The sequence below is a fragment of the Dermacentor variabilis genome, chromosome 5 (genome assembly GCF_050947875.1).
Source record: "Dermacentor variabilis isolate Ectoservices chromosome 5, ASM5094787v1, whole genome shotgun sequence".
Lineage (NCBI taxonomy): Eukaryota > Metazoa > Arthropoda > Arachnida > Ixodida > Ixodidae > Dermacentor > Dermacentor variabilis.
The window spans coordinates 41929678-41950022 of record NC_134572.1 but is presented as its reverse complement, the minus strand read 5'-3'; the positions used below and the strand labels follow the sequence as shown (position 1 = coordinate 41950022).

The 20345-nt window shown below is 46.4% G+C and overlaps 1 protein-coding gene across 2 annotated transcripts in view; it reads left to right on the top strand.

Moving 5' to 3' along the window:
• Rbbp5 (retinoblastoma binding protein 5) overlaps positions 1-17925 on the top strand; it is a 48405-nt gene extending 30480 nt beyond the window's left edge. Inside the window, exons 13-15 of one of the 2 annotated variants that reach the window (XM_075692227.1) lie at positions 4508-4613; positions 9109-9258; positions 17705-17925. In XM_075692227.1, coding sequence (XP_075548342.1) covers positions 4508-4613; positions 9109-9258; positions 17705-17748 — 300 coding nt within the window. In that variant the 3' untranslated portion in view covers positions 17749-17925. Of the gene's footprint in view, positions 1-4507; positions 4614-9108; positions 9259-17704 lie in introns of those variants that run through there. The other variant, XM_075692228.1, reaches the window with a different exon arrangement.
• Positions 17926-20345: the final 2420 nt, after the last annotated feature.

Below are 20345 nucleotides of genomic sequence, written 5' to 3'. Positions count from 1 at the left end.
GAGAAGTCATGGCCACGCTGTTTCGACTGAGATGGCGCAAATGGAAGCCCTGAAGTTGGCCCGGGAATTGAACATTCCACGTGAGTTTCGTGCAAGCCGTGGATGGCTTCAGCGCTTCATGCGAAGACATGGATTTTCTATGCGGCGGCGAACAACCATGTGCCAGCGGCTTCCTGAAGCCTACGAGGAAAAGTTGTTGAACTTTCAACGATATGTGATCGCACTTCGGAAGGAGCACAGCTATTTGCTGTCTCAGGTGGGAAATGCTGATCAAACACCTGTGTACTTTGAGATGCCGATGGACACGACCATGGAAAAAAAGGGCTCCAAATCAGTCAGCGTGCTGACCGGCGGAAATGCCAAGCTGCGCTGCACAGTCATGCTATGCGCTTTGGCTGACGGCACGAAACTGCGCCCGTATGTGATTTTCAAACGCAAGACGCTACCTAGCATTCCACTGCCCCCAGGAATCGTTGTGCGTGCGGAAGAAAATTCGTGGATGAACAGTGGCCTAGTCGGTGACTGGCTTCGAGTAATCTGGGAGCGAAGACCAGGTGCCTTGCTGGCACGCCGGTCGATGCTCGTACTAGATTCCTTCAGAGGCCACTGCACTGATGCGGTGAAGGCTCGCCTTGCCGAGACCAGCACCGACCTCGTCATAATACCTGGCGGCATGACGTCCATGCTACAGCCACTCGACGTGTGCCTGAACAAGCCGTTCAAGGCACACGTGAAGCGGCTGTATGCCCAGTGGATGGCCGACGGCATGTACGCCCTCACACCGACGGGACGCGTGCGAAGGCCTGATATTCCATTGCTGTGCCAGTGGATCGTGGATGCGTGGAAAGCGATACCGGCCGATTTGGTGCGCAAAAGCTTTAAAAAATGTGCGATCAGTAATAGTCTGGATGGTTCCGAGGACGACTACGTCTTTGAGAGTGGCGATGAAGCCTCGGATGGCAGTAGTGAGAGCGGCGTCGATTAAGAATCGGATAACCAGTGACGTGGTGGCGGTCGTTTGAATAAATGTTCTGAAAACGAAATGATCACTGAGTGTGAGTTGCATCTTTCTAGCGCTCATTTTTTTTTTTTCAGGTAAACGTGCGGGTTATACGCGAGATTTTTTTTTTTTTTTTTCCGCCGAGTTCAAAGTTAGGGGTGCGGGTTATACGCAGGGGCGGGTTATACGCGGGTAAATACGGTATATGTTAAAGGTGACATTAACGAGTGCACATGACCGGGCGCATAAGTGGTCTGCACACTATGTATTGGAGATTGCACATGGATAGGGCGTGCTGAGAAAGCTGGTGGCTTCAAGATGCGGCCAATCTTAGATGTCAGGTGATCTGCTTAGTTTTGGAAGCTTGGCGTAGTTGAAATGCTCAAGCGGGGGACAGCATGGAATGTTCACTTTGTGATAAGCACGTGCACTTCCTGCTTCCGGTGCTCATCATGCCAGGGTTGTAATGGCAAGTGCTCTCGGTCGTCGAGTGAACGCTGTGTCTGTGGGTGCGTTACACCACGCTTTAGTTAGTAAGCGAATACAGTTAAATCTCGATAAAATGAAGTCGGTAAAATTGACAATTTGCTTCGTTATATTGAAATTCCGTTCTATTGAAACTTGACCTTCTATGCAAATAAGTACAGTTGCCGATCAATTTTTCTTACACGTAAGGGGGCCGCAGAATTTCCCGTGTTATCGGGCAATAAAAAAAAGCAAATTCGAATGAGAAAACAATACATTTTCAGAAATTTGGGAGTCTGCAACGAATGATGTGATTTCATGCCATGTGCGACGACAATATCTTCTCGGCGGTATGCATTAAGCGAAGCCAGTCACTCTTTGGCGTGCACTCCGCCTCTGCGGCTGGCAGTGTCACCCGCATTGGGATGACTCTATTAGGAAAAGCGCTGGCAATGGGGAGCGAATGCTTAGTCTGCTTCTCAATCCAACGGATCCCTGAAACTTGAGGTTACACAATCTCAAATACTAAATGCTTGGTAAGACAGCTTACATGGTGCCACGCTGTCTTGGTACACCCACTCTTTGCACATGCGGCATATTACCTCTAAAGCAGGATGCACAGTTGCATACATGCTCAGTTGTGCTTACAGCCATGTGCAGCCACCGTTGAGACGTGCGCCAGAAATCGAGACGCGCTAACCTACCACTGACTCCGTCCTGCCCCCTCTCGCACACTTGATCGCATTGCTGCGAGCTTGCTCCCCTCCCCCTCTTTTCGTTTGCTTGCGTGAGAATGTAGCACTCTAACTCTCGCACACTTTCACTCGCACCTAAAGCACACAATGCATGGGGTGCTATAAGATCTTATTGCACTTGAACTTTGTACGGAAAATGATGTGGCTCCACTTTGGCAGTCGCTTTGAGAGGTGAGTTTGCAAGCAGCCGCTTGTAATTAAATCATTTGACCATCTGCGTCCACAGAAGTTTCCATTTATTGTCTCGGCATTCCTCTGCGGCGGCAGTGAAATTTCGTTATATTGAAATTGCATACAAACACACTTTATTATATTGAGGTTCTAAATACATAGTATTCTATGGACAAGAGGTTATGAAGAGTTAAATACTTCATTATATTGAGAATAACATTATATTGAAATTTGTTATATTGAAGTTTAAGTGTATTTACTGCAATTTACAATGCCCATAAAATTGAGTTCTACTTCGTGTTATATTCGATTACTTTGCTATTTCTTTTGATGCATTTCAAGCAAAACAATGAATTTGAATTGTACATTTTCCAGGATAGTTTCTTCTCACGTCTTTTTCCAGAATGTATGAATGAGGTTCTACTGTATGTTTTCTGTGTTCAAACAAATAGTTTTAGTGCCTTTAGAGGCTGCAGGTTTGCTATGCAAAAGCAGCCATAATCTCTATCTCTCTAAATGTTTGCTCTGACTTCAAGTTATGTATACAGTAGAACCTCATTCATACGTTTTGGAAAAACATACAAGAAACATACTAACCAGGAAAACATATCATCAGAAGTCAGTAATAAATTTGGCAGACTCAACTGTAATTGACATCTGCATAATGTGAAGCATTGGCTAATGGTTGCAGCACGGGACACTGGCACCCACCGAACTGTTAGGGCCCAAGCGGCCAGGGATGCACACTGTGGTTTTCGCGGCCTCGGCAAGCTTAAATTTGCACTCCTCAATTTTGGCTTGAATCAGCAGCTTCTTCGGGTGAGGCATGTTGGCGGGAAGTTCTTGACATAGCCACCCAACGAGAATCTTTGCGCCATGAGATGCTAGCGTGCATGAAGCTGGTGGGCCTGAGCGGCCCAAGACGAGATGCACTTTCTTGTCTTGTGTTTTGAGGCAGCAACAGGAAACCGAAATGAAATCAGGCTGGTTGGCAAGGCTGTAATACGATAATGCCGGAACGAATGATAACATTAACTTTGCGCCACCTGCAGCAGGGTACGGTGGCGCGTTTAGCTTATCGCCTCTTAAAAGCCGGCAGTACACTTCCTATGGTACTGCACCATACACGCTGTGAAACAGTTAGGTGAAAATGCTTATCGCAATAGGCTTGGCAGCAATGGCTGTTAATGCGAAATACAATGACCCATGGGGAGATATGCTGCCACCGCAAGAGGAGACTGAGCGCGTGCCAGCATTCTCACGTGATAAGGGTGGGTGAGCACTGCAGGAAAACTGCCGTAGCAAGTTTCTACTGCTTTCGATCGCACACATGTGGTGCCTTCTTTTTACACGGGATTTAGCAGCCATAATATGATCACAGCTTGGCAACGTACTGAATGCACATCGATAATGTTTTCTGGGAATGTTTTACTCTTATTAAAGAAGCGTAACTGTATTGAGCCATTTTTTGTGTTCTTGAATGTAAATGTTGACACTGGAAAATAGTACAAAATGGGATCTTATCAACGAGGTTTTACTGTATTTGCTCTGCACACTTTGTAAAGCTATTTCAATTGCCTGCTTCTGAAAATGGCACGTAGTGTTGCATGCTTTGCCACATAACTTCATTAGCTAAACCTTGTTATGAAAACAACTACTACTCCTGCTCCCTCAAGGTGTTGCTTATCTGTGTGCGCCGTAGTATGAAAGAACTAGGCCACTTTTGATTGCCGCAATTTGTACACTGCTTGTTGTAGCTTATCGTCTGGCACTGACATGATGAAGATGCAGCTCTTCATTTTTAGGTATTATGCCTTTAACATGATGACAATGGAATTCCAACAATGAACAGCGGAAAACGCGCGGGAATGTAGCTTAGTTGCGTTTTGTGTATTTTGTTTATATTCGGTACATGGTAAGTCACTTTGGCTTTTAATGTGTATGGAAAGCTGGTGGGGCATCTCCTTCAAGCTGGTAGCTTCTCACTTGGTAGCTGCATACTAGTGAGATCCGTGAAGAGTGTTTCACAATAACTTTGTGCATGGCAGATATTACAGTTAATTTGGGTCCATAGATATTTATTCCTCAGTGATAGTCGTGCGCCACTTTCTTTCAGGCCACAGAAGAGGTTGGGACGAAGCGACCCAGTTCCCAAGGTGACTCACCCAAGAAGAAGAAACCCAAGACCTACGACATAGAGCTGAAAGACGCTCCTGTTGGGGGTAGAGAAACTACAATGTCTATCTCATGTGTCACGGAGAGTGTCCGTACATATACGTTTGACCCTGATTGCAGTGATCTTCAGTATGGCATATGAGCAGAATTTGTCGATGAGAAACAAAGCTCTAGTATATGTTGGGAACGAAGGAAACTACGGTGCTTTCATCACAGCAACACACTTTTTTTTTGCAAACGCTTCAACCTTAATGTAAAATAATGATGGTGTATGAGTTGTCCACTGTAGACATGCATGTAAAACATGTTGTGTGCACTCTTTGTTGGTTAGAGCTGTCATTTCGAGTGACTACCCATTTTTTGATGGCTTATCTAATTTTGTGTGAGCACGTTTGAGATGTATTTTGTAATGGACAGCGTGACCTTTGAAAACGCTAGCGTACTGTTCACTGCAAAGCGGCGCTTTAGGGGTGACCATTAAATGTGTCGATTGCTGCCAAAGAGCTAACCAATGTAATGAATAGGTTTTTCTGATCAAGTAAAGCTTCAGTCTTGGTGTTGCACCTGTCATCGAATTTCAATTTTAATTTTTTTTTTGTGCTTGCTTGCAACACTGCATTTTTTATAACTATTTCTATTACAAAGCCAGATTGCTTGTTATAGGCTGAGTGCAATATCAGTGAGCAGTGTCTGTTGCATACAGTTGCCACTGCAAAATATTGAAAACCTGCCACTTCTGGCAACAGTGACAGTTTTTGTCAGTTTATAAAGGTAAAAAGTTAAAAGCAAATAAGATAAAACAATTTGTCCTGTGCATTAGTTCATCCAAGCCAGTTTGTCCGTTTTTTTTGTGTTCCCTTTCAGTTTTCTGGTGAAGGATATCACTGTCTCTCACTTTCTCTGTGATTTAGTCAGTTTCTGAAGTCCTAAGAACTATTTCTGGGTAACAATGACCTAGTTAAATGAATAGGAGTGCCCATATAGAAAGACATGGCAGGAGTTTTGGTGGAAGGCTTAGGCCTTCAAAAATTTGTACAGGGTGCTAGGAATACAAAATAACAGTAATTGTATGCATAGAGTTGTCCTTTCCAGTGGTACAGGCAGTAACAACACAATTGAACCATTTGACATACTCTGAAAAATAATGCTCCAGAATGTTGCATTTATTGCCAGCGGTTAATGATTGTGACTCAGCAGTGTTTTGTCAAGCTTGGCTAGTTAGTCTCTGTGCTATGTTTCCAGAGATGGCTCAGGTACATAGCTAGTTGCACATTTTTCAGGAATCTTGCTGTTTTATGTGCACACTTCTTGCTTTATTTATTACCTCGCGAAAGAGGTGGTGGGGCCTTGTCTTTCAGACAGGTTGAGGAACTTGGGTTATAGGCAGACCTGATCAACCTGTTGTTTGATATGAAATTTTGACTAAGTGCTGACCACAGACCTGAGATCACTTCGAGATTAATTTAAGAAAATTACCTGTTTGATGAAAGTCCGACAGACTGCCACTTATTAGCAGAACCATTGAAGCAATTGTTCATTCAAAATGGCGTCCTTAAAATTATGATCTTACAGTTACGATATGTGTAAAATTCCTGTTTTTAACATAGATATAGAACTGTGTTAATCGAAGGGGTGGCATGAATGAGTAAAAAATATATATATATATATATATATATATATATATATATATATATATATATATATATATATATATATATATATATATAAAAATTATGTTTCTTTGGATCAGCCTTGTTTGTAAAAGTAAGACATGGTCTTAGAAAAACAAACTGTTCTTTACTCTTGACCATTGGTAAAAAGAAATAAAAGAGCTGGGATCGTTGTGGAAGCCCATTGTGCAATGGTCTTTGGAAAAAGAGTTTTAAAAAATTTCTGCTATTTTCATTGCTCCAAGTCCTCTCATATTTGGAGAACTATAACCCTGACATTGAGAGGCACTGTGTATATCATGAAACGATCAGATTTATACTTTAAAAATAATGGTAGTCGTGCAGGCCATTTCACCAGGTAGCCAAATTCAGGTAGTATTTCTCATCTTTCACGAGTTCAGAAGGTTCAGCAAATATGTACTCACACCAACCGGTACTCTTTCAAGAACCTGTGTAAGGAACAAGAATATGAAAGGAAATTGCAGTATTCTAGACTGCTCAACTTTGCCCCCTTTCCCTTGTGTCTTGGTACTGGCTCCCAGTTATGCACTTGAAGATAATTGTATTGATCTGTGTAAATGGAAACCTCTCCTGGAAAAAAAAAGTAATGAATGAATAATGTTGAATGAGGGACATCAAACTGACCAGTGTCATTTAACTGAAACTATTATTAGGGCATATTGAAAAGAGGCTGTACAGAGCAGCAAAATTCGCCTTATGTTAACCCTTTTGATGTCATATACAGTATACTGTAGCAGGAGAGCATATCCATGTGTTTGTCCCCTTTGGCACTCAGAAAATGACTCAATACGCGAAGTTGAGTAAGTGGTGTTAGCAGTGTGGAAGCTTGCACCTTCGTAACTTCTGAATTTAAAGCAGGGTGATGGCTTTAAGTATCTAGTGCAACTGGCAGATCTAGAGTAGCTGTAGCGTCAAGAAAAGAAACGCAAGCAAGACAGATGGCGATTATTGTTGTGTGGCAGATATACACCCCAAAGGGTGCAACACTCTAAGAAAAGTTTACACCCTTTGGAGTGTACATTTGCCACACAACGATAATCGTCATCTGTCTTGTCCGCATTTCCTTTCTTTAACGCGGCGAGCCCGGTACTTTCCAGTAACGAACGGCATGCGCGTTATCAGCATGATATAGCATTCCCGACAGGAAAGTAAAGAGCGCAGCGTTTTCAAGAAAGGGAATGCGGGCAAGACGGATGACGATTATTGTTGTGTGGCAGAGATACACCCCAAAGGGTGTAGACTTTTCTTAGAGTGTACACTCTTAGAGAAATTTACACCCTTTGGGGCGTATCTTGTCCCACAACAATAATCGTCATCCGTGTTGCCCGCGTTTCCTTTCTTTAACGCTGCGAGCCCGGCACTTTCCAGTCACGAATGACATGCGCGTTATCAGTGTGACGCAGCATTCTGGACAGGAAAGTAGCGAGCGCCGAGTTTTCAGGAAAGGAAACGCAAGGAGGGCAGATGACGATTATTGTTGTGGGACAAATATACACCCCAAAGGGCGCAACCGTTTTAAGAGTGTAGGGTGCACGGTTACTCGGGCCAGCGAAAAGACGGGCTTCCGATGCCTGTGGGATGCCATAACTAGGGTCATGATCGCTGGTAAAGTAGTAGCTGTAGAGCCTAGACGTTAGTGGCACATACCCACTCTGGGGAATTGGCCAAGAACCGGGTAGCTCCATATAATAATAATAATAAAAAAAAGAATGATATAATAACTATAAACAAAATTGTTGATTAGGTATATGGAAAGTAATAGATGTGTTTCTAGTTTATGATTTTAATAGAATGCAGGAATAAATGAAAACAAAAAATACAGCTAATGTAATGGATTTTGAAGAATGTAACAAAACCTAAAGTTCTGATTTTACAGTCGAAATCTTTCTGACCCTGCAATAAAATTCTGGATGGCATCGCCAACCTTCCTGTCGCTGTGCCCAAGGGTCGAGGCACCCCAAAGATAGTAAATTTTTGACATTTAAGTCTAATCTAAGAAGGCGGAACGGCATTTATAATGTTCTTTTTCGCAATTCAGAATGTCTGACAGTCAATGAGAAAATTATCTATTGTTCCGTGTTCCCCGCAAGAGGGACAGTTCGCTGGGCGAATGTTCAGACCTCAGCGGAACGCTGTCATTGGTTATTTGCCGCCAAGCTGGTCTAAATCAACTGTAGCCCGACCGTAGCGTCATCCGCACCGGATTCGTGGTTTCAAATCGTCCTCTGGCGCCCTAGGAAAGCTGATTGGAGAAGATGCGTGCGACCACCGGTTTCTTTCTTTTTTTTTTTTGAACGGAATGTCGTTGTTGACGCGAAAATTCGCGGGAGAAAGATGCGCTGCCGACGACGACGTATGCAAATCATTATAGCAGTGTTCCAAACGCACTATGCAGGTCAGCAGTTACGTTACCTTTGCGCATCGTTAAGTCCGTTAAAAGTAAGTGATATAATAAAAAAAATAATAAGCGTCGAGGGCTATTGCATGTTTCCAATCGGTGGACTACTACGTTTCACGCACACTGCCGCAGTACATCACGTAAAACGTAACAAAGTGGGAACCTTAAGAATGACGCTTTACGTACGCAAGTCGGTGGCGTGACGTTAACGAAGTTATTGTCTTCTGCAAATGCTAATCTTCGGCAAGTCCATACGTTTGGTGCGAGTGTACGAGGAGGCAGTTTCGATGGTCATATTCCTTGCAGGATAACCCTAGAATCGCGGAGAGCCATGTTGCGCCCCTGTGTTGTCCTTTAGTTCCTCTTCAAAGACCTCGCGTGTCCTCTGAGGGTGCGTCAAAGGACAATGGCTCCCCCGCACTTGACCTTCCTTTCCTGCCGCGGTTGTTTCAGAGATGCACCCTCTGCTGAGCACCAAGGTGAAGGACAAGAGCCAGCAGCCCCGCAAGCCGCGCCAGAAGCCGAGCAAAGCCAGCGCGCAGGGCGGCGGCTACGGCCAGGAGGCCAAGTCGCCCAGGACTTCCAAGCTGTCCAAACTCAAAGGTTCGTGGCGGTTCATTTTCCCCGTTATCCCGGCGCGTGTTGTTAATTCAGCCCCCTGCACTGGCGATGTTTTTTTGTTTTTATCCCGCTTCACGCGGAACAGCGTGACAGCTGCGATTTGGACGAGTCTTGTCTCGTCTTGTCTTGTATCCTAAACAGTGGCGCATGCCTACTATGGGGATTGGCCAAAAAGCACATGGCTTTCGGTATGCTTAGAAGTAAAGCAAAACTAGATTTGAATAGTAGAGCATGGGAAGTCGATCATTGCGTGTTTCATCATCGTCGTCGTCGTCGTCGTCGCTGATGCTGTGTTACCGCAAGCATTTCGTATCGCTGTAATTCGGGAGACTTCGCTGGCTCTTCTTGGAATGCCGCCATGAAGTGTCGTCGCATCGAAAGTCGGTCAAAGCTTCGTTGGCCTTTTTACGTGGCTGTGGCCTACTAGAAAGACTATAATTATCCCATTCCGTCCCTTTTCATTTTTTTTCACGCTTTATTTTTGTCACCGCTCTTTCCGTCTTTACTTCCCCTTTCCCTTCCCCTACTGCAGGGTAGCAAACCGGAGGTTTTAACTCTGGTTAACCTCCCTGCCTTTTTCTCATTTGCATCTGTCTGTCTCACGCTATTCAGATGTGCACAACACTGAAGTTACGGTGGCACCACTATAATAAGCGCGTCGCGCCGTCCGCACCAGTTACGTGGCCTATAGACCCGCCGTGGTTGCTCAGTGGCTATGGTGTTAGGCTGCTGAGCACGAGGTCGCGGGATCGAATCCTGACCACGGCGACCGCTTTTCGATGGGGGCGAAATACTAAAACACCCGTGCACTTAGATTTAGGTGCACGTTAAAGAACCACAGGTGGTGAAAATTTCTGGAGTCCTCCACTACGGCGTACCTCATAACCAGAAAGTGGTTTTTGCACATAAAACCCCATAATTTAATTTTTAACGTGGCCTATAACATCGTAGCCATCTGGCTCGACACACGATATGGGAGGCCGTGCTTGAATGCAGCTTTTTGCGCACTAGACGAGGATAGAGAAGAGGGTAAGGCACACGAGTGCAGACTTGCAACAGTGCTGTAGAACACTGTTCTAAAACATTGTCAAACACTGTTTTAAGTCCGCGCTCGTGTGTCAGCCTCTGCTCTGTCCTCGTCTTGTGCGCAAAAAGCTGCATTCATGGCCCCAGCAACATGCCCGAACAGTTACCTTAGTGAACTCCGTGCCTGTCGACCAAGGTGAACAGCCGCGTTATGTTTCTGCATCGATGCGGCATCGGTGCCGCCGCGATTGATTCAGAAGTATTCAACGTTGTTAAAGCGGTTAAACCTCGGGTCGTTCTGAAGCAATATAGTGAAAATTACAAGAACGAAGGGCAGCCCGCCCTGCAAGACCGCCACGGTTCCATTTCCGGAGCGGGGAAGCAGTGGAAGACAGTCCCGACAAAGAGAGCAGTTGGGAGTTGCGAACAAAACCCCAAAGAGCAAAATAATGAACGCCTTATCTCACTCACTTCTCCGGCATTTCGAGTCCGTGTTTTTGTTTTCTTTTCTCTTTTTTTTTTCGCTTTCTTTTCTTTTTTTCCCGAGGCACCGTGTGTGAACGCCCATTGCAGCAGCTGTGTTGTGGCCCATGAGAGGCAAGATTATTTGGCGTCAGCCGCTCGCGTCTATGTAGGTAAGCTGCATCGCGAGTCCGTTGACTCCCCCACGCAGTATTCTTTATTTCCTTCTTCTCGTTTGTACGTGCGGCTTGGTTAAAGCGTGGCGCGTAATGGCACCACTGCTCGACTAGAAAAGCGGAGGTGCAGGTCGTTTACATCTCGTGTACAGAAGTACAGCGGCAGCAGCTGCCAAGGCCCTCGTTTGTGCCGTCACCTAAAGGGTTGCGGCTGCGCCTGACGTGGCCGGGCTTGCGCTTGCCGCTTCCCGCACGAACTTCCTCTTTTGCGGCATCTCCACTCGCCTGCCACTTCACTTCCCCACCCTTCGGCGTACTTGCTTTCCTTTCCCGACCCGTCGCGGATCGGGAGAGTAACTCCGCACCCACTACCCGGGCCTTCGTTCGCCGTTGGAACAGCTTCGCCGAGTCGTTTTCTTTGGTCCACCGGCGTCGACTCGTCTCGCCAACGCCATGCAGTGAAGCGAATGCTAGGGCTCGTGTCAGCCAATCGGTAACTAACGCCGCCTGCTTCTTTCCGGATAAGGGAGGAGGGATCGCCCATTGTGCGCTGGTGATCCTTCCTTAAAGCCCTTCAGAGGTGGACAAAGGAGGAGCCCTTCTGGTTGGCTGATGCCACCCCTAGCTTTCACTGCACTGCACGGAATCGGTGTAAACTGCCGAGGTGTGCGCAACGGCGCCTTGCCTCACCCCCTGCCGTTGGCGGCTCGGTTTTCGGTGGAAGGCGCTACTGCGCTAGCGTTGTGTCCTCGAATGACGGCGTGCGACCAAGCGCAAACATTAAGCTAGTCTTCCCCCGCTTATTCGCGAAAAATCAAGGAGGTATGGAAGAATGTCATCACCAGCCTATCTTTATTACCACTGAAGGGCTAAAGCCTTTCCCAGCGATCTCCAATTACCCTTTCTTGCGCTAGCTGATCCCAACTTGCGCCTGCAAATTGCCTAATTCCATTATCCTGCCTAATTTTCTACCTTCCTCAACTGCGCTTTCCTTCCCTTGGCACCTATCCTGTAATTATAATGGTCCACCGGTTATCTGCTCTACGCATTACATGACCTGCCCACCTACATTTTTTTTTTATCATAATGTCAACTAGAATGTCAACTATCGCCGTTCGCTCTATGATCCACACCGCTCTCCTGCTGTCCTTTAACGTTACGCCTAACATATTTCGTTCCATCCCTCTTTGAGCGTCCCTTAACTTGACCTCGTGTTTCTTTATTAACCTTTACATTTCTGCCCCATGTGTTAGCACCGGTAGAATGAAATGGTTATACACTTTTCAACGACAATGGTGAGGTCCCAGTCAGGATTTGGCAATGCTTGCCGTATGCACGCCAACCCATTTTTATTCTTCTGTGAATTTCTTTCTCATGATCAGGATCCCTATGAGTAACTGACCTACATAAACGTACTACTGCACAGACTCGAGGCTGATTGGCGATCATGAATTTTTCTTGCCTTTCCAAGCGATTGATCTCTACTGTTACACTTATTATTATGCTGCTCATATCTAAATAATGGTGCTCTAAGTTTTGTCACATCGCCGGAACGCATAGCTCTCTCTAGCTTGACGAAGTGAATGGGGACGTGAAGCGTATCCGTCCACGGTATTAAAGTTATCTTTTTTTTTTTTTATCTGTTCGAAATGGGTTGTCATGCTGGCAGTATACGAGGTATAGGGGATCTTGACATTTTTGAGCTGATAAACGCTCGCAGATGCCTCTTGTTCTTGTGACCTCGGCTTCAAGTAAAGTGCGTATCGCCAATCGCGGTTTATTTCTTGCCCGTATTTTCCTCTTCGTTTCTTTTTTTCTTTCTTACATTTTATACAGCTCATATTTCAGGAATGGTGTCGCGTAGCGCTACAACGGGCAGTGTTAAATGTCGTGGAATAATGAACAGAAGTCGACAAAAGTGGCAACTGCCAAGAGCAGGAGGAGGAGGAAATGGCGTCAGGCGCCTTTGTAGCTGGCCGAAGGTCAGACAAACGAAAGCGCCATCCGCGATCAGAAAGGCATGAGCTAATTAAGGAGATGATAACCTGCGTGGCGCTAGCACGCACGGACGACGTACAGTAATGTTTACGCTGCACAACTGTTCTGGCAAAGGCACCTCGTAAGTGTTGAGTGCATCGAAAATCGCGGAAGACTAGAAGCTGTTAACTTGGGGCAATACTTGTGAACCAGCTGGTCGGCTCCGTGTATAGAGTTTTCTACAATTACTAAAGGTTAACGCTGACGCTGCGATCGTTCAGCCACCATGGGAATGATGGGTAGTACATGTATTTGTCTACTCTTCGTGCTTAGGGCTTCAGACGTTCTTGTGACTTCGTTTATTGCGCTTGGTCTGGGCCTAAATTGGCCGAAATTTTTAAAGAAATTATTCGTTTTTTTTTTTAATGCAGAAGGTAATAAGACTCTGCAAGCGCGCATAGTCGCTGCTCATCGCAGTGGTATACCCGCTTGTCCATGCGTTCGTGGCGTAATGGTTTCAATATCGGGCTTCTGTGCTAGAGGCCCTGTGTTCGAATACATGCCGTCGGACAGTTTTAATAATGCTTATTGGATTATTTATAACGCAGTACTTTCGTAAAAGTTAATCGCTTTTCAAAGTCACGCAGCCATTTAAAGCCATAAGGACCAAGTTTAGTCAAATTCATGTATACTACCCACCATTGCCATGCTGGCTGAGCTGCCCTGCTTGCAGCTGTCGTAGACACTAGCGCCACAGTTCTCTCTCTCTCTCTCTCTCTCTCTCTCTCTCTCTCTCTCTCTCTCTCTCTCTCTAGTAATTGTACTAAACTCTATGGTTCCGTGCTCTTCTCCTTTACGCGCGCGCTGCACTGAACAAGACGACATATACGCACAGGCGAGGTAGACAGCCAGTCTTCTTGAGTGACGGTGCTGGCTTCGCTAGCCCTTACATTTTCTTTTTTTTCTGGTAAAATATATGGGCTGAGGGAGCAGCCGTCCGTGTCCTGGTAAGGTCCTTAGATAAAACAAGCTTATGTTCTGGGTGCTGCACGCCGCACATGTACGCCTAGCGGTGGCGCAGGGAAGGACCGCGCTAAACCTCTGCATGAGCTTTAAGAGATTTTGCGCTAAGCCTGTGTGACCCGTCCTCGCTGTGGGCTGAAAAAGCGTGGGGCGCTAAGGGTCAATGTTTGCACGGGGTTCAGTACGTTGAAGTTGAAGTGAGTTGAAGGGGAGAAAAAAGAGGGCTACGATTAGCCTAGCCACAAGCGGCGCTCGCGTTGACGCGCCATATTGCCGCTCGTCTTCGTGTATACCGCCGCTGTTGCCATTTTCGGAAGCCGGCAATCCTCCGTGCATCCCTACCTGGAAACGTCTATTAGCGTCAGCGGGGCTGCGACATACGCCAGTGTCATTAGCCGTCGGGGTCCCTCAGCGGATCGATGTTTCTTTTTGCTCCATTTCTGTTTGCATAAATTACACTCCGTCGCACTAGATCCGTGCGGCGTTATGGAAATTGAAATTTGTCTCGGCCTTCGAAAGTAAGCGTCGTTCGTTTGACTTCAGCGCGAAGATTGTACCTAAAGCCAGGGCCACGAGTTCTTCCCATTACGTATTTGTTCTTTGAAACTGGCAGGAATAGCTAGTACCGGGTACCACGTACAGTGCTGCCCGGTATTAGCGAGACAGAACACAAACCGCGCGTTTCCCCTTTGGCATTCCTCTCCGCGACAGGTAAGGCCGAGCACCGACGGCTTACGCGCCGTCTTGCTCTTCTTTTTTTTTTCTATGCTCGTAGCTTGCTTCGCGTGTTTGAAGAGCGCGTCCTGTGAGAGGCCGCTATAGCTCAGGCCGGCCGGTGCGTGCAGATTTATGCAAATACTGCTGGCCGGCATAATATGCATATGGGCGCTCGTTGACGTGCGTGAGGCGTGTATATATATATATAGCGTCACGCAGACGTCTGTCGCTGCGCCTCGTCGCGTACGCTGCTTGTTCGTTCGCCTGCACGGTCAGCCGGGTGGGCGTTGATGCCAGGGCCGCCGGCAATACGGTACGTGTATTCGTTTTTAACGTATTTCACACTTAGCTTTGTGGCTCCACTTTGTCGACGCTTTGCAAGGTCCTGGGGTTGGGTTTCGCTTCTTGGCCTCGGCACGCATTGCGCTGGTGTGAGGCTTGAGCGTTTTGCACGAATTCAGAGCAACGGGTTCACCCAGATTTCGAACTAAGCGCCATATGCACGTGTTCTTGGTACCAACACACACCTGTTATTTCGGTGTTACGCTGAAGTCAACATTATATTGAAATAATTCCAAAAACCACACTTTAATCTTCACTAGCACAGCACGCGTGCCACCTGTAGTCTTCCTCTAGTATGGAAGACATAGCTAAAACATAATATTTAGTGAAAAGGCAGTTAAAAAATGAAGTTACTCATAAAATATTATAAGGCAGTACTATTTAGAGGGTGTTTCAGCAAACACTCTCAATTTTGTTTAATATTATATTTGCCTTTGACATATGGCACAATTCTAGTTCATGATCTGGTCTACATGAAGAGGTAAATATTACTTGCACAAGAAATTGAAATGCATAATCGACTAATTAGCAAAAATTCAGTAATTAAGTTTTTAACTAATAATCTTGTGCCACATATTGCAATTTACGAACACTAGCGGTTGAGACTGCGAAGCATGTCCACTTGAATAGAATTATGTGGATGACACAATTTACGAGATATGCGCCGTCAAACGTGTGGTAAAAATGAACTGTCGTTCCACTTACTCTCTCTAGAGAACATCGTTTTATGCATTGAAGCACAAACGTAACTGGAACGCCAATGCATTTCTCCGCAAAGTTCGGGAATTAATATCTCGAAACTGGTGTCATCCTGAGAAGTCGTTCCAAGTGTATCCGCCTTGCGAACTCCCCGGCTAGAATTTGTAAATTACAATATGTGCCATATGGTAATTACTTAAAACTTAATTAGACATTTCTTCTTAATTGGGTCATTATGCACTTTAATTGTTTTTGTAAGTACTGCCTGCCTCTTCGAGTAGACTGCCTCATGCACTAGAATTGTGCTATCTGCCACAGACAACTTAAAAGAAAAAGATATGAAAGTGTTCCTAGAAACACCCGGTACATTTCCATGACTTTTTATGGCTACGCATAAGAGAGTTTTGACGACATTGCAGTGTTCAATACGGTAATGCACACAATCTCGGCATATCTCAGCACGCATCGCACCGGGAAAGCTTCAGGAAGACAGCACAGTTTCGTACTAATAATTATTTGCGGATGCAAGCAAACAGCCCGTGACCTCACATTTCCAGGTTCTAATGACATTGCCTGTACTTTTTCGAATGTTTCCATTGCTGACGTATTGAACGCATAATGTTCATCGACTGGTACTTTGCCCCGCGAGATGTGCTCGCGATCATGGTGTAGGAATATTATAATATTCCTGCACCGTGGTGGTGATTCAATCGCACTACCATATAATTGACGTCGCCGATCATTGGTTTGGAACCGCATTTCAGCCTCACCTTCGCGACCATGTGAATTGACCTTGACCCATGCGCAATGTATGCGCGTCGAATCGACCACCGCGTCTAGAAAGCTTCCGACAGGTTCCAATAGTTGGAGAAGCGATATTTTAGACGCGCAGCACGCTGTGTTGGACGCCGTGCCGTACCGTGTGTCTCCTGTTCAGGAACCATGCGATCCGTCGTGTGTCGTACCAACAGCGCCTGCAGTAAGTCTACATGTCTTCAACATTCCGAGCAGCCATCTTGCCGGCGCGTCTTCCAACGGATAGGATGACGCAGGTGTGTTTTCCAAGAGAACTCGGGCGAAGCCAGCAGCAAGAAGTGAAAGAGAGGGTACAGAGCAACGTCCATTGTTCTCCAAACCTGATTGTTCGCGCGCGCTCCCGTGAACGTTCTCTGCAGCCACTGATGAAGCGGTGCGCGCAATGTTGCACTGGATTTTTGCAGTCAGTACTTTAGGGTGTACTGGTATCATGATCGGCCAGACAAGTTGCCACCTTTGATTACGCTGTTTCGGGGATCGGCCAACCAAGTTTACTCGGCCAGACGGCCGTCCACGCAAAGTGGGCGCAAACATTCAATAAAAAGCTTCTCATAAAAAGGTAAAGTCAGCGTCGACTTAGCGTAGATGCGAAAGAAATGCTTCAGCATTACGTCGTACCTCTTAGAGGTCCCGGACCCCTGATTTAAATCGCGCTTACCACATTGCAAAGCTTTGATCAAGAGCGAGACACGTCGAGGTAACGCATTAAAAAGAAATACACTAAACGCATCTTTGTTACAGGCTAGCGTAGCCCTCGCTTTCTTGTTCGTCATGAAAAGCAGTGTAAAATATTCAGTAACGTGAAGCACGCAGTTATCCCTCCACTCAAGCAGTTTTTCTTTAACCTCCTTGGTGAAGAATCGTGAGCTTGACTTCGTCAAAGCGCAGAGCATAACGCTCAGTCGAGCGACTAAAAGTGACTACCATCGTTTGGAATGGCGGGCATGTCATTTTCGCCACATCTCGGCTGATGTCGGCGATGCTGGGGCGAAAAATGAAAGCGTCGTAGCGCCCTCTGAACAGTGCAGGGTGCCGTATACTCATTTCAGTGTCGTATACTTGCAGGTCTATTTGTGACTATTTTCACTGTTCTTGTGGCACTCGGCGACTTCAGCTTCTGCGATAACCTGCATGCTGTATTTAGAATTGAAATAGTCCTAATGTTTTGTCTTCTCCTTCTCTCGTTTCAGACATCGATGGAGGCAGCTTCGAAGGCTCCAACTCTCCAGCGTGATCATTGGACATCTCTCCGCGGCCGCGTCTCATCGTCATCATTACATACCGAACATACCGGCTGCTTGTTGCGTGTTTCGCGAACTTTTACCGCGCATGCTTTTTATCTTGCGTATTGCATCACGTTTTTTTTTTATTACGAATCCGATGTCATAATAAAAACGTTGTTTTTATCCGACCGTGTTGTATTATTCGCTGCGCATTAAAAAAATCATTTATTTCGCTACGAGATAGAAAAACGGGTGGGCACACGCACATAGACTACCAAAAACGTGAGTCCTTTGAATTTCGCGATGTTGACAGCGCAGTACACACACTAGAAAACTACAAGAGATCTGCTGTAGCATTATAGACCACAATTTCCAGTGCTTATTGACCCTTTTCGGGGAGCAGTTCGTTCTAGAGAAACGAGATGGCGCTTTCGGCGGCGCGGCACACGTGGCCACAGCGCACAAATACGAAACCATTACCGCTTCCACCTTGCTTCTGTGTGATCAGCTGTCGGAAATGCAGCTAAGTTTTCGCTAACGCGCTGTGCTCCAATCCTGCTGGATTGAATCATGTGGATTGAAGACTTGTGCAGTGTTGGCTGCAAAAATAGTGACTGGCATATTATAAGGAATGGAATGAATCTGTGTGGCCAAGTTCGCCGACCGCTGCTGCGACTGTCCGTACGTGTTACCGGCACTTCGAGATGTGCGGCTTTCATCGAGGATGCAGTAATTTGCTCATACGCCAGCGTTGCATCGCTAACCTTTAAAGAAAGCGCCTCAGCACTGGAACGTCGGCAAGAGTGAGTACCGCTCATTAAGCAATGAAAAAAGGAGTAGCGCCGCTTCCTGTCATAGTAGGTTTCGCCCGCAGTAGCTACACACATGTACCTCAACTGGCACGGAAACTGACGCCCACGTCATCGCCAAGGTGGCAAAAAGTGAATGGGCGCACACTTTAATATATGCGCGCCATATACGCACAATTAATGAGCGACTACACCGATAGCGCACGGATGGTCGAAGCTGAATGTTTCGTGATGGTCCACAAGAATAAGCGAGTTACTAGCGATAGTACGTCTATACGACAAGGAATTACAATGTACAATACAGCTACGTTTCGAGCGCGCAACAAGAACAAATCTATCGGAACTGAGCACACCCATGAGCGATTAGGCAGAAAATAATCGGATAGTGACTGCACTGAGAAACTTAGTCAGGAATGTGACAAGCCGATGCATGCTTCAAAACATTTGCCAAATAAGAACGAAGAGCAAAACATTAATCCTAATTCAATTCATGAGCGGAAAGTTTGGATAGCTTGGAATACACATTTAACCCCTCTTTTAAAACAAGCACGCTGCTCAGTATAAGCTGTTCATGCCGTTTAGAAATAGCTTAATCAGCTCCGAAAACGTTTTTGCGTGTTCTCTGGAGCTGTGGCCGAAGCTCCCGTGTTGTCCACCCACTCACCGTCTACGACATCTCCTGAATAAACAGTTTTGCTAAGCCGCACCGGCGACATACACACCCATTGTGAACACGGAGGCAACGCTGGCAGTTGAGGCAAGCAATGGGCTCGTCACCACGTGTTCAAACATGGCAGCGTCCACAGAATCACCGCGGAAAGGGTGAATAGGCGGCCGCCATGTTTCTGTTATGATGATGATGATAATGAGGGGACTGCGGAAGCGGCGCGGGCGACAGCGGGCCACAGCACGTTAAGTTTGCGGTTATCAGTCTACCGCAACGACCAGTTCTGAAAACGCTGCAGCGGTCTTGTTTCTTCTTTAATGCGATCACATTTCAGATAGCAAAAACATACCACAGAGATAATTTAGCGAGAGCACCTTGCGGCATCGTCTGCTTCACTGCAGTTGCAACGTCGTGCAGTTGGCCAAGCTTTCAGAGCGCAGCTGTCGGGCGCCCGTTCCGGCGGCGAGCGTCGGCGCCCCTCGTAACCGAGCGAACGAGCACAGCGAAGGATGAAAGAGCGAACGCGGAGCGCGGATGAATGACTGCGATAGCGAAGAGAGCGCGAGAAGGAAAGCCGGAAAGGAGGGTGAAGCGGAACCATGAGGCGAAAAGCCGAGGAGGGTATGGCGAAAGCGTGACAAGGAAATATTACTGCGAGGCATCATGGGCTCTGCGGCAACGACGCCTGCGAGATGGCGCTAGAGTAACGCACGTCGTCTGTTCACCGATGACGCCACCGATACAATATATAGAAACAAAGCACTACATTAGCTGGCGTCTGCGGCGGCCGCTGCAAATCGTGCTCACACGTCACCCACGCGCTGCCTCTCGCGATCTTCCGGTTAGCGAGGCAGTCGCGCCGCACTTCGCTCCGTTTGCAACGTGCCGCACGAGATAAGTTGTCCGCGCTAGCCCATATTTTGCGAAATGAAAACACGTACAGAGCTGCGCTCAAATTTCGCACTAGGGAGTATCGTAATCGTCGGTGAATTTTTTCTTTGAGATCTGCGTAACCATACACGTTTCTTCACGGCTTGAGGCATTGCATGAAAGATATCAGACGACATCTAGTACGCTATACATTCTATAAAAAAAAAAAAGAAGAAAACGAGTATCGTATTTCTGCCATGCG